This window comes from Drosophila grimshawi, unplaced genomic scaffold (assembly GCF_018153295.1).
Source record: "Drosophila grimshawi isolate 15287-2541.00 unplaced genomic scaffold, ASM1815329v1 contig_311, whole genome shotgun sequence".
In the NCBI taxonomy this organism is placed as follows: domain Eukaryota; kingdom Metazoa; phylum Arthropoda; class Insecta; order Diptera; family Drosophilidae; genus Drosophila; species Drosophila grimshawi.
Window position 1 is genome coordinate 826,058 of NW_025063098.1, and position 25,852 is coordinate 851,909.

A 25,852-nucleotide genomic window follows, 5' to 3' on the forward strand; every position below is an offset into this window, starting at 1 on the left:
ATCGACTTTCAGCTTAAACAAAAGTTTAATTAATGCAAAAGATAAATGTAATGCGTATTTAGTACTTACATTTTATCTAATCTGCACTAAAGCATTTTCTCTTCATAACTTCTTTAAACATAGTTTTTTTGCTTAATAAATTTAATTTACTTCATGCCTCGGAGTCTTATTGGTATATTTTCATTTAATAGATAAAAACATTGGACTTAAGTATACGATGCAAGTACTAAGTAAACAGTGAAAACTTAATAAGTGGGAAGCTGATTACAGTTTACCACTTCAATAGATCCTCATTACAGAGAGCCGTTTTCATATTCAAATATTAATTAACAGTTGAAAAGTGTTCAGAACAAGCTGAAGCGAAACAATAAACAAACCAAACAACAGTCTAGAAAACTGGCAACAATTCCAAATGTAAATTAATTAAAATCTAAACTGAGCGTGTGTGCCCGTGTGTGTGTGTGTGTGTGTGTGTGTATGTGTAAACTGCCATAAAAAGCGAATGGTGAATAAAAAAACGAATCATGGTGATGTAAATAAGGTGTTCCGGAAGGAAGCCGGCGGAAATCAAAGCAACGCCTGCATAAAGTAAACTTTGTGGCATCCTTCCCACGACTCCTCTCCGACCCCGATCGTTGCTGATTACGTAATTACATGAATGTAAATTTTTTTGTGCTGGCTTTGTTTTGTTGTCAGTGTGTGTGAATAAGTTGTGAGCACACAGTTTTGCCGAGTCACGACCAATTAAGGAAAGGCAAATAGCGCACGCATTAAATGATGAAGGAAGTCATGTTTCAAATGCGACAGGAAATGAAATGAAAGCCCATCCAGCACCAGCAGAGTATAGCACTAAACGGTTGTGTGGCAGGTGCGTATTAAAGAAAAGTATGTGCAAATATGATATTCTACCACTGTCAAGATAGCATGTCTTAATTGTTTTCGAACCCAGAAATAAATTCCAAAATAAGTCAACTGTCCGGCCCGAACTCAACTTAACTCACACTGAAAAGACGAACATGTCACACAGAGATTTATTACCAAAAGGGCCAAAACCAAAATGCAAAGGCTTCCTTCCTTTTTAATGGTCTCTCACCTTATCCTTGGGCTTGAGGTTTTTCGTATTCCCATGCTGTTGCCCTTGGTATCTCGTAGGTTCTTTAAAGCTCTGTCAGGAAATTAAACTATTAAGCTTGCTTGATGTGCATAAACTTTTAATAGCACCTGAATGGTGTTGGGGAAATTATATTATGTGTGTCTGTGTGTCTGTGTGTGTGTGTGTCTGTTTTACCTTTACTGGTCCATCATTAAGGAAAAAGCAGATCAACTTGGCCACAGAGCAATTCCTGCGATAAGTGATGCCAGTAAAAGTTTAATGGCAAATCAACATAAAATTCTGTTGATTACTTCAAGTTTTTTTAGACCAACTGCTAAGCTGTTTAAGTGCTGTCAGCAACAGGCATCGAATTTAACACCGTTTGGGCCACAACTGTTGACAGCCGCAGCTGAAATCGATGGGTCGTTCGAGTTCCGTAAATAACCAACAGAACAATTTAGCTCCGTGTGCTCCCAATGACATTTTCCCGTGTGAAATTAGCCACAGCAATGAGTTGATAATTGTGGGTTGTTTAATTTATGGTTTAAAGAATATTTTCGTAATAAGTGTTAGAATCGAATTTGTTGTCTGACTTTGAACTATGAGCTGTGTTCTTAAAACACAATATTTTACATATGATTTTTAGATTTTCGTGTGCAGTTCATTCATACATTCAATATTTTACTTAAAAATTCAAACACTCTTAAAGCAATACATTTATTTTGGTTTATAGACGACCAGCCAATCATCGTTGTGCTAAGTGTAGCATAAAACAAGATAAAATTAATAGGCGCAAACATTTATCATGGGCATTATTCAATTATATTTGTTTATGGGCTACATGTGTGGATTTATGTATTCAGAGCTAGGCTACTGCTGCTGCTGCTGCTGTAGTAAATACTTACTACACTTTTGCACAGACTATACTTAAAAATAAAAAGCCAAAAAACAATTGAGTATTCGCCATTGCATTAAATTCAATTCATTCGTGGCGTCTACTCCCAAAAATAACGTCTGCCAGCGGGACGCATAATCGTTATCTGGTCAATGATAAAATTTAACGGCTTTGTATAAATTGAATGCTGACGACTATCAAGATTGAAGTCGAGCCAATCAAAAGTGACGCGCAAACAGCACTAACCGAAAATAAATACAAGCTGCCAACAGCAAATGAAAAAAATAAACCAAAGATAAACACACACAAAAGCAACTAAAAACAACAAACACACAAAAATGCTGAAATTGTTGAAAATGTTGAAAATGCTAAAATGTTAAAGTCCACAGACAGCAACAACTTGTTGGGCCTTTCAATACGCTTTCTGATTGTTGTAATAAATCATCGTGGCAATTGACTTTGAGCAATTGTGCGAATATTGTTGGCAGTTTCGTGTTGAGATCTCCGGCGATCTTCAACTTTGAAGCTATTTTGACTAATCTATGTCCTCTCATTTAATTGGCCATAAATATTATTTATTTACTTTGTAATTGTAATTAATGGTTTTATCACTTAATTGGCTGCCATGTAAATTGCTCATGAATATTGCAAATCCATAAATAATATTTACTATTTATGATTATAAACAGTGCTCAGCTAATTGAAGTCGCCTGTCGCTTGTCGCTTGTCGCTTGTTGTTTGTCGTGACTTCCGATGAGGAATTCCCATGACAATTTGACCACTCGACGCACAAATAAAAAATAATATTTTGGCTTGTCCACTTCTCGGCCAGTCGCTATATGCACATATCACTATAGAGTATATATATATATATATATATATATCAATATATGTTTATTTAAATTTATATTTCATTGCTCAATTACCATTGTTGCTTTTGTGTTTAGTTTAGTATGCGTAAGTTGGCCATCGCAACGGCCATCAAACATTTTGTTTTAATTTGTAGCCAGTGCAAATATGCAAAATGATTGACAGCACAATTTAGATACCTGAACACACAGGTAATGCAATATTTACACTAGATCGGGCAGACGAAGTACGATGAAGAGAGAGAGAGAGGCCACGTGTCAGCTATAACCTTATATGGCTGCAAATTTCTATAGCTGTGCAGATCATGTATCCCAACCGACTACTGGCTTATGTATATTAAAGCAATTTTGAATGCTCCACTCGAGATAGCTCGACTAGCAGACACCCTGGTAATAGTTTGTTTAATTTGAAATTACTTTATGTCTTGTCTTTCCTCCATTCTTTATGAACTTTCTACACGTGACCAATAAGATGTCTGAGTATTAATAATAATTGGAATGCTACAGTTTTGTCCTTTATTTAAATAGTTAAACGATTTGTGTCGATATTCGCGAAGCGGGGACAGTTATCGATATTATGATATAAGTGTGGATTATATGAGAACTCGGCTGTTGATGCTGATCAAGAATATATATATGTTATGGGTTCGTGCCTATTAAATACTTTGCTCAACTACTAAATATACATACTATATATATATATATATAGTATAGTATATATTTACATATATTAGGATGCAACAAGAAGAAAACATTTAGCATATGCAGTGGAGTGTATAAGCACAATAAAATACCTAAAGCTGTTTTTACATTACTAACAATGTCAACTGATATTTATTGTAATTCTCAAGTGTCGTTCGCTTTTTGCTCAAAGGATTTCATAGAATAAATAACAAAAGTTGCCAAAAAAGCAATTTGCATTATTACGAGAAATATCAATTTCGTGCATATCTTTTTCTGCTGAGAATTTGTAATCTATATTGAAACTTTTATTCATGTTGCATGAACGAAATAAATTGAATAGTTGCTGTGATTAATGGCCATCAAGAAGTTCAGTATTAGTCAGTTACAGCTTTTATCAATTTGTCATACGTTAAATCACAACTAAGTCATTCATTTAAAGTGTGTCATAACAAATGATTACACTATTTTCCTAATTGTGTTTTGATTGTTCCTAAACCTCTATAATATATACCAACAAACTTACGCTTAGTCATACATCAATTCAGCTTGCTTAATTTATTAGTTTAATTTGCTGTATACTTGTTAGTTTCAATACTAAAAATGAAAGGGCTGAATCTAGGCTATATGTTTTTCTGCCTGCTTGTTTTGCTGCCTTCCTTTGGTTCTGTTTGGCTGATTGCCAGCAAACAATATGAAAACAAATAAACAAGAAAAATAGCGTGAATGACAACACAGAAAAAACACGTGCCGCTTTGAGTTCTTTTTTGAGTTATACATGACGTATGAGTAATGTTACTGACTTACCAAAAACGCTAGTGGGAATATTAAAAATGTATTCCAATTTCTTTATTCAAATAAAATTTAAATATTAATTCAAAAATATAACTGAGATAAATTTTGAACACTGGAATGTTATATTAAAAAATGCACTTGAAAAAAGTGATTTGAATTACGATTGGTATAAATCTTAAAAATAGTTAAATTAAAAAAAAAAAAATAATAAATCGGAAATCAATGAGAATATTAAAGAACAGAATTCCATTTGTGGAAAGTGCAGTTTTAACCTTCATAATTCGCCAGGATATTTGTAAAAGTCGACACAGCACCAGCAGTTGCAGCACCACAAATGCGTACAAGTGGCAGTTGGTAGTAAATCAAGCCGTCACTTCTTGAGAGTATTCTGGTAGTACGTGCATTTTGCCAAGCATTTTCAGCCATAAATCTGTACAGAGCATGCACCACTGACAAATATGCTAAGATCTGGGCAAGCTACTGCGTTTGGCAGCTGTTAGACATTCATTTGTACATTGAACTCCAATTGACTCCAATTTGATTTGTGGCTATGAATAACGTAAGAAAAACTTGTTAGTAATTATGCAAAATCAAATGCATCAACTGCGCAAGTCAAATTATACTTGTCAGCCTTTAACAGTCAATTTAAAATTGTCAAAACCAGCTCCCCACGCCCCGCTAAACTGGTGTGGCTGAGTGCATTTGGCCATATGTATATACATATATATATATATATACGTGCATATATACATATACTTTCCGCCAATAACAAAATCAAGAAAATAAATGCAATTAAAAGCTTTGATTGAACCGTTTAATTGAAATATTTCTGTGTTTTGGTTTGACACCAATTATAAACAATTTGCCAAAATGATGATAATCGAAAAAGAGTATTCGCTTTGAATTTGTTTTTCTTACTCAATTGCATAAATTCCGAATATATATATGACCTGCATATGTCATAGAAATGGCAGTTTTTAGAAATATTTCAAATGTTAAATAAGCATAAACAAGAAAAAGGATGACACTTAGAAATTAAGTACTTTATGCCCGGGTCAAATGAATATTTGATATATTTAAAGTAAATAAATTGGAAATTGTTAAGCATTTTCCTGCGACAATATGCCTCTCATTGCTCCTTTATTGGTGCAGGGTATAAGAAGGATAACATATTTTTATGCTCCTCTCAGGCATCAGTTCAATGCACGTTGCACTCTTGAATAATTTGGTATCTGTGTGAAAATAAATGTTTTATATCATTGACAGTTGTTTGTGTTGTATTATATTTGTACTATGTTTTGTGTTTATTGTCATTTATTCTACACTTTTTTTGGCTGTTACTCGACAACGTGCCTGGAATATTTATTGTGCAAAAAGTTATCAAACGGACTGCAGTTTTGGCTGACAGTTGCGATTGGATCTGACTTGGGGTCAAAGTGGGCCCGTATACAAATAACCTCCAGTCAGATTAATAGCTGCGCATATTTCACTAAATATACACATCTACCCACATATATATATATATATATGTGTGTGTATAAATATATATCTTTCGCTTGGCATCGCTATTAAAGCATACGAATTATTAGGAAAATTCGTGCAAGGCAACCACCAACAATGGCAGCAACAATAGCAACAACAACAGCATGGAAGTACTGAATAAAAAACGAAAATTTATCGATGCTCACTTCCGCAAACAACCGCAAAGCAACAACACCAACCACAGGAAGTAATGGGCTTAAGTCATAGACAAGAACAACATTAAAAAAATGTGAAATTTACACTCGGCACCGAAGCGAAAATACCCTATAGGCCAACTCAGAGATGAGTTAAATGCTTAAACGAAGGATATGTTAGTATATATGTATATATATTTAGAATAGTAGAGATGGTAGAAACAAGCGTACTCAAACCCATCATGCCCAGTGTGTTTGGTTAACTCAAATCGTTGCTTAACTTATAACATAGTCAACATAGCAACCAGCAAGAACAACTTAAAGAGCAAACATTTATAAAACACTTTTGGCCATTTCTCTTCATTAACTGCATGCCTGATGGCCAGAAAGAGAGCAGGCCAAACAGCAAGGCAAAGTGTTTGCCAGTTCGCCGCCATATCACACTTTCCCACCATATACTCCCTCAGGCTCCTCACCAACCACTCCTGGATCTACTGCACCTTCCCCCTTCTTACTGTCTTACTGTGTGACTGTCTTACTGGCTGGCATCTTGTCGCTTTTCGGGGCGGTGCTTAATGAAGTTTTCACACAAATTTCTCGGCAATTTTACTTTCGGACATTGCATAATTGATGAGGCCTGGCGAAACGGCGACAGTTTTGACAAATCACAAACGCCTGAACAAGTTCCAATTAAGTCTTATAGCCATTGGGGGTGTCTGTCTGTCTGTTTTCGTTGCTCTTGTTGTTGTTGTTATATTGTCATATTTACTATGTCGCCGGCCGGAGACGTGTCTCTTATTAATAATTCGCAATAATTTGTTGGGGCAAGCAAAGTGTTAATGTTGATGAGTTAAGGTTTAACGTTACGTCCGCCAAATGAGCAGCAATTTATTTGTGTAATTGAAGCCGCCTGCCATTGCCAAGGCTGTTCCTTTGCGATGCTGAGTTGTCGTGGCAGTGATCGTGGGCGTGGTCGTCGTCGTGGTCGTGGTCGCGGGCGTGTTGGCAACATCTTGTAAGTTTGTGTAGCAAAGCTGGCAAAACATGACCATAAAATGTTTACAGCGCGCACTTAAAGCCGCTGTAATTCAAGCCAACCGCAAAAACTCAGATGCAGCGCACCGTTAATAATTAATTACATAATTAACCACAAATTAAGGCACACACGACTGCCCCCCAACTGCCGCAAACAGCACAATGTCAACACAGTTGCACAGTTGCACAGCTGGCCAGCAGTTCCTGTTGTCACCAGCAGCGCAATCAACAATTAATCTGCTTAGTCTCAGCTATAGCTATAAGTATATATATATATACACAGAACTTGTCATATCGGCAGCGTATCCAATTGATTAACAACAGCAATATATACATATATGTATATATATATCTATATTTAGCAGAGTCAAATAAAAAAAATGTATTTATATTTAACAGAAAGTACTGTCAACAAATCAACAAATGTATTGTGTTTCAAACAAATATTATTTTTCCTGCTTTCCACTGCTGTTATTATTGTCACGGGCTGCTGTTTGCTATATGGCATTTTACCCCATTCCCTCTTGGCCGCTTGCCACTCAGCCATGCAGCAAGTTTTGCAATTTGCATTTTTTTGTTGTGTGAAACCCTTACACATTCTAAGCACATGCCTTGCGGATATTAAGTATACGCATAGATAGAGCGCAAAATATGCTTTTCAAACTTTTCCCCTTATAATGTCTATTCTATTCTATTCTATTTCTAGGTGAATACTCATTTAAAAACGCTTAGAATATACTTTCCATCGCCTAGCTGCAATACACTCGATTAAAATATGATGTTTGCAGTCTACTAATGGTTGTTCAGCTGAACAAATTTCAACACCATTTTTTTTTTATAACTATTAGTTAATTAGTTGAGGGCTTCTATTTAAGCCAATGCACATGCAAAATAAGTGCTTGGTAATGCCACAACAAAGGCGCTAGCTTACATGGCTCACATGACATATGACATGCGAGGCACTCTGACGCTTCCAAAAATATAAATGCGTTTCTTTGGCTCTTTGTCCTCGAGCGCTTTGCGGCCTTTTTGCAACAATCAAACAAAGGCCAGCCTTTGCTGCCAGCTGGCGGTTAAAAAGCATACCTTGACAACTCATTAAAGCCCACATGCACCTGCCCTACGACCCACGTAATTATATAAAACAGCATAACCAGAGATATAGAGCAAAAAAAAAAACAGGACGGAGGCCATGACACGGCAAGTGGATGCTGAGTTGGTCTTTAAGTTGCAGTGACATCGTCAGGTGCATATTTATATATGTGTATATGTATGTAGTGCAAGTGCATGGTTGTAGCTGAATCTGAATAGGAATGTGGATGCCTCTCAAATTAAGCTCGGAGAGTGCTGACGAAACAGACACATTATGTATGCATATGAGGTGGATGCCAGCGACCCCGACATCTACTACTTGATGGTGTCAGTGGTTGAGTGGCTGTTTCAATTGGTAAGCGGACAGTTAATTGTCGTTCGATATGGGCGATTTCAACTAACCAAAAATCGCAATTAATTGTAAGGATGCGGTTTACAAAAATAACTGGGGATGGGAAGCACTGTCACACCGAAGCTTTTATACACTTGCCAACCTCTTCAATTGATTGCCACTAAAATGCGGAAACTAATAAGTTTGTATAATAATTCTTCAACATTTCTCCAAGCCTTAAAAGTGATGTGAATCGTTTTCAAAATTAAATTGTTATAATATATTTCACTATATTATTATGTATTTGGCATTATTATTTCACTTGATATTAATAGTAATAAGAATTATAATAAAAATAAGTATTTGAAAAGTAGAATATGAATTTTTGTTATACCTTTCAATGCATTTTAAAGTTGTTACAAGCGATTTGGCTTCCAGCTCGTTCTCTCATTGTTTACAAGGATTGAGAAAAAATGCAACTCATTTATTTTCATTTTTGGCAGCACAACAATTTTTCATTTCGCCCAACACAAAATTGCAAATGGCGGTTGGCTTGAATGTGTGCTTGTTGCCATTGTTGTGCCATGTAGCAATGGTTGTGCCCTGCCACACACCCATCACCCCCGGCACCCGAACGCCGTCTTTGTTGCGGTTGATTGGCCAAATCACTTGCATGCAGAATGCGCTTTTTGGCTGCAGTCCTGAGGGTGTTGATGCCACCCACACATCCACACATTTGAGCGTTTGTTGCAAGAGTTTACGCGCATATACATTTCATGATCATAAAAATTGGCAACAATATTTTTGCAAGTGTTGCGACAAAATTTCGTAGCAAACTTTAAGCATAAATTCAAATTATAAAAGCGCTGAGTAGAAAAAAGTTGCAAGGCTGCATGCAGCAGTAACTCGTGATGCATTTATAATTAACACTTTATGCGGCACGTCGCAACAGCGAGGTGTGAGCTCATTACTAACAAATGCAATGGGTAATGCAGCCCACAAAATTCCATACCCTCAACGCAGACAATAAACAAGCTTGCGTCGCGTGTGTGTTGCACATGCCAGTTGCATGCTGACGACCGTCTGCGACAGACAACTGGTGACAGTCGCAGCAAGCGGTACACAAAAGCTGCAGCAATGATGTTGCTGTCTACTGAATGTAGCAGTCAAACAGTTCTAATTAAAATTTAATAAATGCTGAAAGAGCTGTCAACGCTTTTATTGTAATTTTAAGTCTATGGCTTGTCTACCTTCCGAGCTGGATGGCTCTATCCCTGAACTAGTTGAAATTATGTATAAATAGTAATTAATTTAAATAGTAAAAATAAATTTTAACATTTAGAATATAGTTTATATATATAGATCATGATCATGATAATAAGTTTTTATTAACAAAATCAGTGCATCTTATCCGATCTTATCAAAATTCGTACAGCTCTTCAATAATATGGTTGGTTACATTATATATTTGCAAAAGGCAGTTATCGATAAATGGAAATCAACTTTATCTGTATACGAGAACTATAAATTTCAAACTTCTCTAGCTATTAAAGTCTCTGAGATAGACATGTTCACATAGACGGACAGTCAAACATGGGTGAACAGATTAGGCTTTTGCCGCAGATCAAGAATCTATATACCTTATGGGGTGTATGCTTCCTTCTGCTTGTTAGATACATATGCACAACTTCATTATATCACGCAAATCCTAAATCTACTTCTACAAATAATTAAATATATTTTAATAAGACAAAAATGTAGTCTTTGGCATACTTTCTATTTGGAGCAGTTTAAATAAGGTTTGGCAAAGAGTATAAGTTAGTTTAATTTAGCTAAGTTGACTATTAAACTTGAATTTTGATTTATATAAATATATATATGTATATATTTAAAATAAAGTAAATAAATATACTCATTTCATTATAAAACTTTACTTTAACAATAATCCTAATCTTGAAGTTCTATTGAAATAACTATTAAAAACAACTCCTCGGCTAATGATGGGATCTGTTCTGCTCAGCTTACTGAAGTGACTTACGTATATATTTTTATCTTTGCAGCGCTCCAGACAATTGGTGAGAACAATAGTTGACAGTAACAATAAGTGAGTTAAGAATATAAATAACAAACATAACAACAACAACAACAACGGCTGTACTATAACAAGTTGTTGTTGTTATCAAGCGAGCCACACAGCTTTAGAATGAAATGGAGATGCAAAGTGAGGCTGGTCATGGACCAACAACAGAAGCAGCAACTGCAACAACAGAAGCAACATCACACAGCACATATAGGCGGCTCGACTTCAATTGTCGGGTTGCACAAGTGGCACAACACGAACTCTGGCAGCCTTTCATTAGCTGCGAGGCGGCACAGAGACATGGAAGCAACAACAACGACAGCAACAAAATTAGCAGCAGCAACAGCAACAGCACAACAACATTCCAATGCACTTTGCAGGCATTCGATAGACGCGAGGAGAGAGCATTTTATGCGTGCAATTCAACAGTTGAGCAGGAGCAGGAGCAGGAGCAGGTTGCATCGGCGACCTATGCGCCCTGTGCCTTAGACACGCAATTATTGGGGTCGCCAGACGAGGCATTTACGCAATTCGAGCTGGCAATGAATGGGGGGCTTAGTGATAATGTGAGTGATACGCATAGTTTTAGTGACAGCTGCAATCGACAAAGGCTCCTATGCGAGCCCCAGGACGTGGAGGAATACCACCAAAAGCTAACATGCCAGCTGCAACAACTGCAGCAGCAGCAGCAGGAGCAGGCAACGACAGCCTGGCTCGACTATAACATCGAGCTGGGCACAGATGACCTGTGGTCGTGGCTAAACTTAAGCGAACTGGTAGACAGTGTCGCTGCCAGTGGCAATGGCAGCTTCAGCAACATAACCACCACCACCACCCACAGCCTGGACATGATAATGTCCAACTACACACTGTCCAACACAGCGCTGACCACGACGACGACGGTGACATCAGATCTGGGCAGTGACATTGTTATATCGCGTAGTTTTCTCGACTATACGCCGCATGGCTACGACTGGCTGTTTCTGTTCGTGGTCTTCTTCATATTCGCCGGGGGACTGGGCAATATACTCGTCTGCTTGGCTGTCGCCCTGGATCGCAAGCTGCAGAATGTGACCAACTATTTTCTGTTCTCGCTGGCCATTGCCGATCTGCTTGTCAGCCTGTTTGTCATGCCAATGGGCGCGATTCCAGCGTTTCTGGGTAAGTTTTTCAATTCAGTGCATAGATTATTATTTCAATCAAGTCCGGCCCCTTCACAAATACATATGTAGATAGTTATCCAGACATGAGTAAATACCTCGTAACATTTTTAATAGCTCCTCAAATAAATTTACGACCCATATATATTCTAAAAGTGTTTTTCATTATTTTTATGGCATTTTCTTCTTCTTTTTTTTTTGTTTTAATTTTGAGTGATTGGAATTTTTGTATAAAAATGCATTTAATTTTTGTTTTGAAACTTTTCATTCTTCGCTTAAGCGCTGTGAATCAGCAAAACTTTGAAAATGATTTAGAATCTATTTATATAAAACACACATTGATTGGTATTCGCTTTATGACCAGAATATATTTAGAGAGCAAAGAAGAGAGACCAGAGATAAATTCATGAGAAATAAACAAAATGTAAATATTGTTATATAAATTCTAAGTTTTAAACTACATATGACAACTGACTTTTATTTTCGAAATTCGATAAGAAGCCGACACATTGTCAGTTAAGTATGCAAATCATATTGGTATGAACACGCTCGAGTTTGTGCCTGCCTAATTTGCATTCGCCACTGATAAGGTCTGTCTGCTGTGCAGCTGAGCCCAATGTAGCATGAACAGATCAAACACATAATGGGCGCACATGTTGCCAAAAGCTCTACACAAAAAGGCCGCATCTCCACCGGAGGCCCATCACAGCATTTTGAATATTTAGGGGTCGAGGCGGCCAACCACATTTACAAATTTAGTGTTTTTCATTTAATTATGAGCACATTAGTTGCTCACTCAGCGGATGGCATTTTATTTGGCAGACAGTCTACCAGTTGTTAGGCAAAGCAGAGCTGCATAAATTAGCACAAAACTAAACACATTTCAAATGCAGTCTACACATTTGAGGCCATCGAATCTTTAAGGTAAGTGAATCGCTTGTTTAAAAGCAAACATTTTCTTAACGAAGCCTTAAATTGACCAAGACCAAGAGTAGAATGCACATGTACAGGCTTGCAAGCAAAAATTGCTTAGTTGCTGCCCTTAATGGACTTTATCTACGTTTCTGTGGCTTTCAGCACTCACTTTGCCGAGTCCTTGAGACAAACAAGTTAATCCTTGGCAGATTTTCCGTACTTTTAGTAATTTGGCTTGACTTGCATGTATGCTGCTTTAATTTCTGGCATCTTTTGGCAACGTGCTGTTTGGCTTGCACTTTTTACGAGGCACTCCGCGATTTATGCAACAATTTTCTGTAGAATGCTGCACCAGCGAATTTCTCACTGTGGCAATTTTCACTTGAGCTGCTTCCTCTGCTGCTTGGTTTTCACGCTTGTAGACGGCAACAGCAAAAGTAAATGCAGCTAAAAGGTAAAACATTGTTTTCAGCCGGAATAACTACGATAAATACAAGAGAAAACTTGGCCAGCAACTATGTTAATGGTACCAACAAATGTTTCTAGTCAAAAATTACTTCCTTGTTCACTTTCATGTTGACTTCTGAACAAAGCTTCCTTGGTAGTGAAATCTGCGGATTTTGTGACACATCAAAACAGATTGTGTCGCCTTTGTCAGGAAAAGCTGTGATAGCCTAGGGAAACACTTGTTAAACTCGGAAGACTCAGCAACCCTTGAAGCGAGCCCAATTTATCTAACAGGTCGCAGTGCAAGAAGTTACCCAATAATTATAATAAAATTGCTGACTTCGACATAAAATGCATGCCATTGAAATAATAAATTCAATTTAATTGAGTTAAATTAACAAATTACTGTCCCACACTTACGATTAGTACAAAAATGCTTACCACTTTGTAAAATAGAAACTAAAATGAAATTGTTCTTAAACGTGTTAATTATTATAGTCAGCATTAAACTTGCACTACCAAGAATTTCAATTGCAAAAGATATGCCAGCAGGTATCTCGTTAAGTATACTTTTTGCTTATCTCAAAAAATAGTGGCTTATTTTACTAGTCTTATAAGAAAGTATTTTGCCTAGGAGGAAACAGTTTGAAGAACGTAAATTTATTTAGAAAAGTTTAGTGTGCATTGCAAAATCAAAATTTTATTTGTTTTACTTTTTGTAGTATTATATATTATATATTATTATGGTCAATGTACTTTCTTATGCGATTTCCTTAACATGCTGGGCATATATATAAGAGTCTGACTAATTTAAGAAAATTATCACTTACATGGTATACAAATGGCACACATATTTAAAAATATGCCTTTTGCTCACCGACATTTTTAAGGCACTTGAGACCGAATTCCGGCCAACATGTCGCATACGTAATAAATACATATTCAGCACTAGATGTATTTTATGTGTGTGTGTCTGTGTGTGTATCTGTGTGTGTGTCTGTGTGGGTGTCTGTGTGTGTGTCTGTGTGTGTGTCTGTGTGGGTGTCTGTGTGTGTATGTAAGTGACAAGCGTATAAAGCTTAATAAAATATGAGTGTACATCCGGATGTGTTCGCCCTTGCTAAAGTGGCTGTTGAGTGGACGCTTCTCTGTTTGTCTCCTTAATTGTGTGTGTGAGTGTGTGGAGCCCAAAAGTATGTGGGTACAGAGCAGTAACAACAAACAGCACATTTAAGCGCATTCCGTACTAATTAAGCCTGAATTTGCCCAGAGGCATTGATGCTAAATACCAACTGAAAGCTGAATACCCGCCATCAGGTGGCAGTAATTTTTATTTCGCGTTACGCATTTTGTTTGTCCCCAAAAATTATAATCGTTGATTGGATTTTGTTTTGTTTTACATATTTTGTGATGCAAGAGAGTTTACGCTTGGGGATATTTATAGTTTAGCTTTAGATGCCCGTGTCAACATCAAATTTACAGCCATTGACATATACAGCTTGTAAACTGTTGTTGATGCTGTTGTTGTTCTTTGGAATTTCTGGCACGTGGATGAACGTGGCTTAAATGTACACCATTTCTTAGAACTTTGAAAGTCAAAGGACGCCAAGCAGCTTCACTAGCATCTTTGTTGTGTCGAACGCGGATTTGAACTGTCATAGTTAAGTGAATAGTATGACAGTACTTTCACAGAGTTGGGGAGAGATTGACTTGAAAGATTGTTGGGCAAAGTAACTTCCTGAGCGATAGTCACATCAAAACGTAACAAAAAAGTAGAATATAATAATGTCCTTTACTTACTTCTAAGTCTGTTTCCCAGACGGCGAGTGACACACTTTTTTAAGTGCCTCGCATTCCCAAAAAGCTGGTCATAAGTAAGCTCTTTTCTTGCTATGAAAGATATGAGAAAAAAATATGCTCAATAAAGTGCAGTCAGCTTCTGAGTTCAGTTTCTCCCTTTGTTCAGCTGGTGGCTCCTTATAAGCTTTCAGCCAAGAAAATGCTTTGGATGTTTTGCTTCGTTCTCATATGTTGACTTTCACTCGTATCTAAAATATCACATGTCTTGCATCACATCCAGTGAATGTAAAAAGTCGATGCGGTTTCCCATTTTCTACCTAAATCTAATGCTATCATTTAAATCGAGCTTCTTAAATATGAAGAAAAACTAACTACAAATGTTCCGAGATGCAAGTCGTTAATTCTATAGAATTACATAAGTGGGAATTCGTATAGGAGATAAGCAAGCTGTCAAAGCTAGTCCCGATACTATTGAGAGCAGGTAATCGAGTCAGTAAAGTATCGATATCTGATCGGCATCGAGACATTCGGTTGCAGCCAGCAGTGGCAGAAAGATACCTGTACATGCAGCGCAATTGAGCACCAGTTCAACCTCATTATCAGTAAGCACAAACATAGCAATGCCATCTATTATAATATAATATATAAAATATAGTTTCAAAATATGAATTCAAATATCCATCCATATTGCTACAGTTAATTCCAATTGAACTCTGTCGGAACCAAACTTGATTAGGTTGGGTTAGGTTTGACGGATGCCGACCAAGGTCGACACATTTAGGCCATTTTTGGCCCGTTGTGATACGGTGTGGATCTCACTTCATTTCTTTGGCAGCCATTGCACAATTCTGGTTTGTCCCATATTCTCTAACTGGGTTAGACTTGGTAGCAAGTGACTTTCTAGTAAGGCGCATCTTTTCCTCGCCAGATCAGAGCAGATACAGAGGAAGTGTTCCAGACATTTTACCCCCTCTTCGTCTCTGCAGCTTCTGCAGAAATCATTGTAATCTGATTGTAACCTATTGTGCGACTTAGACTACACATCTCCTTACTGCGCTTACTATTTAAACTGGGCCAGGCTTGGCCTGCTATTCGACAACAGTTGACACTTAGCCATTTGACTTGGGTCTATTCTCTTCTCTGAGTTTCAGCTTACAGTTTGCCAGAGACATGCATGTACCTTCCTTATCCGAGAGGAGGGCAAATAGTATGCCTTTTCTAGCTAGCTTATCAGCTTTGCAGTTGCCTTCTATATTCTGATGCCAAAGCACCCAGATTAGGCTATAACATGCTGATTTGCCCTAGAGATTTTCGACAACTTGTTACGGATAGTTTGACGGCATCGCGCTGATAGATTCGATCGCTGCCTGGCTATCAGTGTATATATTTATATTACATGAACTAATTTTAACCTCTTTAGGCAATTAAGTATTCCTTTTATGGCTAGACTGAATGACAGCTGAATGTTAAGCTGTGCGGGATAAACGCCTCCGCAAAAGCGATATTTCAGCCTTGAGCCGTCTGTGTAGAATGCTAAGGTTGCCGGTGGAAACAGAACTTGGTTAACAGTACTCAATTTTATTTTCATTTAAAGGTACTTTGACTTTCGCTTTTCTCCTTACTTTGGGATTAATTAATTATTTTTTGATTTTCTTTTCATTACTGCCCCTTCTTACGTCTACTGTTTTACTTCTCATTGCGATTAAAATTACTTTTGATTCTCATGCACCTTCATCTGCACACATATTTTCCCCGTTCTGACCGTTTGCACTTTTACTTCATTAGGCTATTGGCCACTTGGGTTCACGTGGTGCAACGTCTATGTGACCTGCGATGTGCTCGCCTGCTCCTCGAGCATTTTGCACATGTGCTTCATCAGCCTGGGCCGCTATCTGGGCATACGGAATCCGCTGGGCTCGCGACACCGTTCCACGAAGCGTCTGGCCGGCATAAAGATAGCGATTGTTTGGGCCATGGCTATGCTGGTTTCGAGTTCAATAACAGTTCTGGGTAAGCTCAAAGTCAGCAGTTCCCAGACTTATTGGTTATCACATTTTCTTCTTTGTTTTCTTTTTATGCTTCAGGTCTGGTCAATGAGAAGAACATTATGCCGCAGCCGAATGTGTGTGTGATAAACAATCGAGCGTTCTTTGTATTTGGCTCTCTGGTGGCATTCTACATACCAATGCTGATGATGGTGACCACATATGCCCTCACCATACCCCTGTTGCGCAAGAAGGCCCGCTTCGCAGCCGAGCATCCAGAGAGTGAACTCTTCCGCCGGTAATTGAATTGAACAATTTCACATTTGCATTCGCACTCGCCATCCAGTTAGACACACACACACACAATGTAATTAGTTGCAACATGGTGCTCCCAGATTTGTGCCACCTTTGATCAGACACCAATTGGATAAAGGCAATAGTCAATGGCCAGCAGCAGCTGCAATTGAATTTGTCTAAAAATCAATACCAATAAATTATGCGCAAATGAAAATGTCATCAAACGAAGCTTGCAGCCAAACAACTGTGCCAACTAGTTCCCAAATGCGGGCCAACAATGCACTTGGAGAAAAATATGTACTACAATATGGAAAATAACCTAGCTTTATAGCCAAAGGCAGCACGCTTGATTGATTGATTGTTAATTGCAGTTGTACTTTTGTTTCAATTCAAAATCCAATTTAAAATTTTCAGCATTTTATGTTTCCCTACATTTTACAAAGAAAGTTATTAAAAAAGGGATTGGCCTTTCTAAGATAAGTAAAAATAAATACGATATTTATATTTTTAACGTTTTTATTTTCAAAAAATAAATTACGTAAATTTAAGAATTATTCCTCACAAAGCAAAACCATTTCGACCCATTTTTTGTGAGTGTGGAAGCCCGCAGGGCGTATGCGTAATTAAATCTTGCACTTTGTGTTACGGCTCTGTGCATTGGAGTTGGTTTTTGGCACAGCAGAAATCCAAAGAGATGCTGATTGCCACTGCCAGGCAAAATGCGATTTATTTCGAATATCCATTTGCGCGAGTACAAAAGGGCATTAAACATGGTTGGGTGTGGCAAGTTTGTAGAAATGCATTGAAAATTAAAGTGATTAACAAACAAGAGTGCAGTTTTCTGCTTGCAAGAGTTCAATAAAATTATTATGTACAGCAAACTGATTTACGAACTCAATGCGAAATCGTGTCCTGCAAATAAGCTGTAACTCAATAAGTAACTCCATTTGAAGTAAGCCAAGCACATCGATCTTTCATCAGTTCTCCGTCTATTTGCTTCTATTCCAATGTCTAGGTTGGGCGGACGGTTCACAATACGGCCACAGCACAGCCAGCAACAGTTGCAGATGCACAGCAGCTTCATTAGCAATAATTACAGCAATAACAAAGGCCAGACAATGGGTGACAGCAATCGCAATTTCAGCAATACAACAACTAGGACGAGATTGTCGAGCGCCAGTTCGGCTAATGACCACTCGGAGCGACCATTGATGCAGCAGCGGACGACGAGCAATCGGAGCATTGCCAGCGTCAGTTTTCGCAATGTGGGCAATGGAGGGGGCTCAAGTGGCGGCAGCGGAAATGCGACCAATATTGGACGAAGTAACTTCCGATTTGCTGGCGGTGGCATCTTGCGACAATCTTCGACGCCGACAACCACCTCAACCACATCATCCTCATTCGCGGCACGCGGCAAACCCCGGACGAGCAGCTTCTGGCGCAAGCACGGCGGCAATCCCAATCTGATGGACAGGTAAGTTAGTTGATGGTCCATCCACTTGAAAACGTTAATTAACCGCAATTTTTGCGATGCACTCGCCATCCAATCTGCATGCAAATGACGCAAACCGCCGCAAATTGTATCCGGTGCCATTAAATTTCCCGATGTTAAAAGCGAATTAATTTAAACGAACAAATCATTCAAATCTCTTCCAAACTTCGACATAATCAAAATCTATAAATTAATATTATTCCATATACTTTAAAGCTTAAAGTTTAAAATTCTTTTGACAGAAATTGTTGTCAATTGCAATAGTTTGAACAATGCGATATATTAAAAATTTTCAAGAGCAGATCCGTTGCTTAAATCATATTTGATTAAATTATATTTGGATTTCTTAATTAGCAAAAATCTGGTATTATTGAGCAGAAATTACTTTTACATAATATGTTCAGCTTTTGTATTTAATGAATATATTTGAGATTCTTAATACTATATGAAATATAAAATATTTATCTGAAATTATTTTTAAATTGATTTGCTCAGCTTTTTATTTAATTGATTTATTTGAGATTCTTTAAGCAAAATGATCTATAAAATATTTATCTGAAATCACTCTATATTAAAATTATTAGCTTTTATTTAATTGATTTATTTAAGTTACTTGATATTTAAAATAATATGCTCAGCTTTTTTATTTGAGATTCTTGATACTATTTGAAATACAAAATATCTGAAATCACTTTTATATTAATATGATATGATATATTTACATATCAAACGACTCCCATGAAAGAGTATACTCTTGTCAGCCACTTCTACATTAACAAAAGTAACTCTGGACTCACCGAGGTGCACACAGAAACCCGCAGAGCAGTCTTCAGCGTTGCAAGCAGTCCATGAAATTGTAGTCACAATGTTTTTGGGTAATCTCATTAACAATGATGGCAATCAGTTGGCTTATTCGGGTAATGACAAATCACAACCACAAAATGGTCGTAACACCATGCAACAGTATCCTGCCCGATGACATTTGTGTTGACCTCACACCTTTGGTTACGTGTTGCCAATTTGGGAGTGTTAGTCATGGTGTTTTGGCATGAGACGAGATGAGATGAGTCGAGACCTACAGACATTTATTATCAGTTGAGCATACAAGCTCTTAAATTTATTACATTTGTCTTACATGGCCCCCCACAAAGGCAGCAAATAACTTTTCCGACTACTTCCCTAAGAAATTTGCATAATTTAGATTGTAAGTGCAAAGCGTTTTGGCATCGTTTTTGCCCCAGGTTGAAAGTTGACTTCAGAGGCAAAACAACAAAACAACAAAAACAAATTGAGTTTTATTTGGACTTTGCCATCCTGTCGACTACTTTCTTCTGACAAGTTACCTTTTTTTATTTATTTCTCCCTCTGTTTTTTGTCTGTGTTTTTGTAACAAGTTTGGGTCCAAGTGCTTGCCAAAGGATTTTTATTTGTTTGTGTTTGGTTTGCAAGAAGTAAACGTAGACTTAGCCTGTCTAAAAAGAGACCTCGATTATTGTGCAAAGTAGCATCTAACGATTGGCTTCTATTCGAATTCGTTGAATGAATTTAAAATACAGTTCAGGTTACATAAAGAAAATTTATGTTTCTCTCAGTTGAACAGTTTATGCAATTGCCTATATCATTAAAATTTGTAAATTAATCTCAATTTGTATGCGAAGAGTATGGGATAGATGTAGTCATAATCAGGTGTAAGGTAATTAATATCACTTTTACGGCTATATTGATTTATTTTGTAATTGAAGTTACTATTCGATATACGCCTCTTGTCGTCAAAGATAACCCTCCTTATCTTTCATATAGTATATTTCTTTTCTTTAATTACATGGTAATTTTTTTATAAATTTAGTAAAGTCTAGAAAGTTTGTGTTCCAGGGATGTATGTGGATCTTATTAAAAAACGAATTGCTTAAAATTATGATTTTACGGTGATTCGACACTTTTCTAGTTTTCAGGACGATAATCATTTTAGGGCGTTTTTGAATCTTTTTTGTAAGTGTACATACGGTCGATATGGGCAAACATTGAGGGGAATAATGAAGCCACAGCAACAGACTGCTAAAACATTACTCCAAAGTTGCAAACAACTTTTGAAAGGCAATTATGCAAGTTATGTGTTAAGTTACTGCACATGTGGTAAACGGTAATCAACCATGACTCGTTGCCCCACCGCCTAAGAAAACAATCAATTACGTATCCTTGTGCAATTAAATGCACATTCAAGTGTCACACGACATAGAATATAAATAATTTTAGGGCAAGCACTTGCAACGCGCCGTAAACATAAATCACTCATGCATCATGTGGTGCAGCGCCAACAACAGAAAACACAAATCTGTTATTTGGGGTGCCGGCTATTTGAGACATTGTTGTGTTTAAAATACAGCTACTGCTGTTGCTGTGGTGACAATAAATAGCGGATAAGAGTGACAGCCAAAGCATAAGACTAGGGTGTGAATCAGAGCTGGGGTGTCGGGGAGATAGTGTTGCAGGCTCTCAAACTCCAGGGGCGTCATTGCTGCCAGCGGAAAACGACAAAAGGTTCTTGCCACAGCAACCACTGAAATATCATTATTATGGTTGTAGCAGCATTTTGTTGCCATTATTGTTACTGCTGCTGCTGCTGCTGCTGCTCCTGCTGCTGCTTTCTGCATAAATGCAACTGCGCAAAATTTTAGCATAAGCAGCTGGGAATAACGTCAGCCAAAAAGATGTAGCTGCTGCAAGTCAAAACACTTTATGGCTTAGGCACGTCCCAAAAAAAATATATATATATATATAATAAAATAAATACATAATAAAAATGCGCGCTCAGGCAAATGTCACGTCTATGCGCTTTGTCGCGGATTTGTGTCGCACAAGCTGGCGCATAAATATATGAATTTCTAATGAGACAGGCCCATAAGGATGCCCCACCTAACAGGTACTCGCAACACACACAATTGGGGAAGAACAAAAAAAGTTTTCCTTTTACTTGTAAATTATTAGTTGAACATTCGACGACATTCGGTCGCCTCTTTGACTCCTATTGGTAGTAATAAATGTAAAAACTTTTTGTTTCATTTGAGTGGCAAAGTGCTCCGGTGAATTTGTTGACAACTGGCCAACTGCCAGCTGTCGAGGGATATAGTTACGATAGTTACAGCAACAATTGCCACCCAAGTTGGAAATGCATTTATTAACGACCTGCACTGCTCGCCTTGGCCAACAGTTTATAGTTTACACAACTTCTTGTCAGCTGTCTTAGGCACTCGTCCTGTGCAAACTTTCAAAGACTGGAGACCCATAAAATATGCATCAATTTATTTAAGTGAGTTGTATTCTCGACCCTCTCCCAACCCTCTGCGAGAATGTTGTTATGTTAAGGTGACACTGACTTACTGGCTTACTTATGACAATTTTATAAATATTTGAGAACAAAGATGATGGGGAGAATATTGCTTTGTGCTCCCAAAACCATCTGAGTTAAACAAAGTACACTTTTTTATAATGTACATTGCTAGTAAAGTTTCCAAAGTTATTTAAAAATTGTAATAAATATTCAAAACTGATGCACATATTAATAATTATAATTAATGCATAGTCGATTGTAATCGGATCTGATATTAACCATTTTCAACATTCAATTTGATTTATATACATAGTCCAGCTCTAATTGTAATTGAACTTGGTGTAATCAATCTTGGTGATATATATTGATTTATAGACTATTTGATAAGAGCTTATTCAAGTTTAGATTATAAAGATATGTATAGTAAATGGTTAATATTTATATTATGCTTAGACTGGAATAAACATTTATTTTTTTTGCTTAAACTAAATCTAAAAATCATACCAAACTAACTTAGTATATAAGAGATAAATTGATAAGTTGAGTGAATAATTATTTATTCCAAAAATTCTTGAATTCATGTTAGAATCAAGATTATAGGATCTGTGGAGAGAATAAGAATAATAATCGCCTTTTTAAGTTGAGCTAAGTTTGTTGTATAAATTATTTTCCATTCGCCATATGCCAAAATTGAAGCAAGTTGAAGCCATTTGGATTGGCTTATCTTAGGGGGGGTCTTTAACCTTTGTGTTGCAAGAGAGTCTCATTCTTACCGCAAATGGCGGCATTTTTCATTAGGTCTCTGACAGATTGAAGTGGGCCTCGTAGCTTCTGGTAACATCATATTAAAAGGCAATTTTATAAACTGTTGCGCACCGCGCGCAGAAGGCGCTTCAGAGTACGCAATCAAAAGATTTAAATCTAATATCAAGCACTGTCTGCTGGCTGCCAAGTGGCAGGAAAATACAATCTAAAATACGCAAACTTACCCCACTAACTGCACCCCTCACCCCTCTCGTTCATTTGTCAACAGCCATCCAAATCGGCGTGCCTCGGTGCGCGGCAGCGTCTCACAACCGCAATTGGGTTACACAACAAATGGAAATGGAGGCGGCGGTTATGGAAGTGGAGTGGGAGGCGGAGGCGGAGGCGGTGGCGGTAGCGACGGAGCAACAGCTGCGACAACGAGCTGCATAACCGCTGGAGGCGGTGGTGAAGGTGGCACAAACCGAATGAGCATTGCCACCATACAGACATCAGGCAGCGGAAGCGGCAGCCTCAATGGCAATCATCCACTGGAGCAGGTGGCGACAATGGCGTCGATGACGATGACGACGACGAAAGCGACAGCGATGGCGACGACCCAAACGGTGACAGAGGAGCGACGCCACAAGCTGCGCCCCTTCAAAATTGCTTTGAATCGTGTTGGCACGCCTACGCTTAATTTGCCGTAAGTACTACCAGCCACCAGCCACCAGCCAAGTGGGCAACTGGCCACGTGGCCCAACGGGGGGCTGTCGGTTCAGGTTACTCAATTTCTAAAGTGCTTTCACCAACAGCTTTCTCAACAGTCGCGCCAAGCGCAACAGTCTCTCGGCGAATGCGGTGGCCACCGAACAGAAGGCCACCAAGGTATTGGGTCTGGTCTTCTTCACCTTTGTGCTGTGCTGGTCACCATTCTTCATACTGAACATCATCTTTGCCGTCTGCCCGGAGTGCCAGGTGCCGGAGCATGTGGTCAACACATGCCTCTGGCTGGGCTATGTCTCCTCGACGATCAATCCGATCATCTACACTATTTTTAATCGCACCTTTCGAGCGGCCTTCATACGTCTCCTAAAATGCAACTGTGAGCGGTAAGTGGAATGGGGGTGGCAGGGGTTGGTTGCAGTGGTTGCAGTGGTTCAATGGCTTGTGTAATTTATTGCGTTTAGTTGTGCTCTGTGCAACGTGATGTATGATTGGGCTTACAGCGCTTTGTGTTTGGAAATAAAATCAATGTGAGATTTACTACAGCCACTGGCAATGTGTGAACAATACACAAGATAAATAATTGTACATATGTGCAACAAGACGTTGAACAATTCATGTGTTCAGATAAAGTGTCCAAATATTTCATATGTGATACATGATAAATGGGGGCAAAATACTCGACTTAGTCTACGTTACAACTGCTTATTGATTCTGTTCTATATTTAATCTTAGAAATTCTCTTGATATTGCATTTTAGTAAAGCATTCTATTAGAATAAGCTAAACTGTTTTGCTTCAATGAAAACGTAAATGGATTGAATACCATTAATTATTAATTTAACCAAAAACAATTCAAGCTGGGACTCGTACTGCCTTAAAATTTATTTCGATATTATTTGTAGTCATATGATGATAATATAAATCTTTGTTATGTAAGCCCAATTTGCGTCTGAAAACGTAAATCATTAAAATAATTGAAACTAGTCTATTTTATTCCTTATCATTTATTTCACGAATACCAATTAGAAATTTCCACATTTAATTAATAAATAGAGAACATATAAATTAAAGTTGTTCAAAAAAAGAAAGTCAAACAGCTTCGCATTGAAATCATTGATTGATTGTCTGACTTTAAAAGTATTCAACTAGAAGCGCATTGCGCATTGATTGTTCTTTAAGGGAAACTTCCAACTTTTTGCGAGCAAACATAAAAAAATAAGGTTTGATAGGTTCGAAGCGAAAAAAGTTGACACAAGCCATTCAAAGCTTCGACTGATGACTTGGTAAATAATAAAAAAAAAAAAAGAAGAATAATAAACCCTCTCCAATGTCCCTTATTGGCCTTTCATTGCAGTTCGGGTCGTCCGTTACGCTATCGGTCCGTGACGGAGGGGCGCAGTGCACTGAGCCTATGTGCCCCCTCCGCCCTGCCACTGGCAATCTCGTTCCAGGGCGCCCCCCTAATGACGCCATCGACAACGAATGCGACGCCGCTGAGCGAGTTCCGGGGCAGCTATACAATCACCGATGACGAGTGCTGAGCGGAGCAACTCAAGCAAATACGAATTTATGGGCCGTGATTGGTAAGAAGTGCAAGTAATCAAAGCAAAGATAGCAACGAAGACAGCAGACAGACCTAGTTCAACCTGAAATCAAATGTAAACTACAGGGTCATTTAAAATCCGAATCAAATCCAAATGGCAAACACATACCAATATTCAATACTTGATGACTATTTAATTATGTAGCAAGTGTTATTACGTAAGGAAAGGCAAACTATTTAGTAAACTTCATCATATCATGAGCAAGCGAAATAATGTTTATATTAGTCAGGCGTGACTGTACCTGTACTTTCATTCTTCATGCCACCCCATTGTCACTGTACTTAAGACCTAAACATTTCCCAAACAGAAACTATAATTTATATGTACGTATGTATGTAAATGTGTACTAAATACAATTAGTATTAAAATGCGACGTTGTGTGTAACTCTAAGTGTTCGTTATTAACTGTAGTTGCTGTGTTTGTTATTCATTTGAATTAATTGCAACTCGAATGTTGTAGTGAAATTTCTGTCTGGCATCCCATGATGACTACTATTCCAAGTCACGTCAATATAAGCGCCCCTCTGTTATTGTCTAGCAGATAGCTCTTAAGAATAACTATTTTGTCATGCATCAAATGTAGAATAAGATATGATAGACATACTTAATAATAATGTATATACATATACATGCCTGCTAACAAGAGAGCATCCTCGTTGCTATATTCTACAATAAACATGTATTTCTATTTCAATTGTTTACGTCTTCTAAGCAACTGAGTGGAAAAACTTGTACTTGCTGTTTTTTATTTCATTTTCATGACATAAATGTCACTTTTGTAGAGATATCGAATTTATAAGAAGGT

The 25,852-nt window shown here is 37.8% G+C and overlaps 1 protein-coding gene across 1 annotated transcript; it reads left to right on the forward strand.

Moving 5' to 3' along the window:
* Positions 1-226: 226 nt before the first annotated feature.
* On the forward strand, positions 227-25,781 carry LOC6563382 (5-hydroxytryptamine receptor 2B). The gene is made up of 8 exons (XM_032737188.2): positions 227-868; positions 10,528-11,708; positions 16,655-16,879; positions 16,954-17,152; positions 18,167-18,625; positions 23,005-23,421; positions 23,531-23,827; positions 24,798-25,781. The coding sequence occupies exons 2-8, from the start codon at positions 10,676-10,678 to the stop codon at positions 24,982-24,984; spliced, it is 2,817 nt and encodes a 938-aa protein (XP_032593079.1). The 5' UTR covers positions 227-868; positions 10,528-10,675; the 3' UTR covers positions 24,985-25,781.
* The last annotated feature ends 71 nt before the right edge of the window (positions 25,782-25,852 follow it).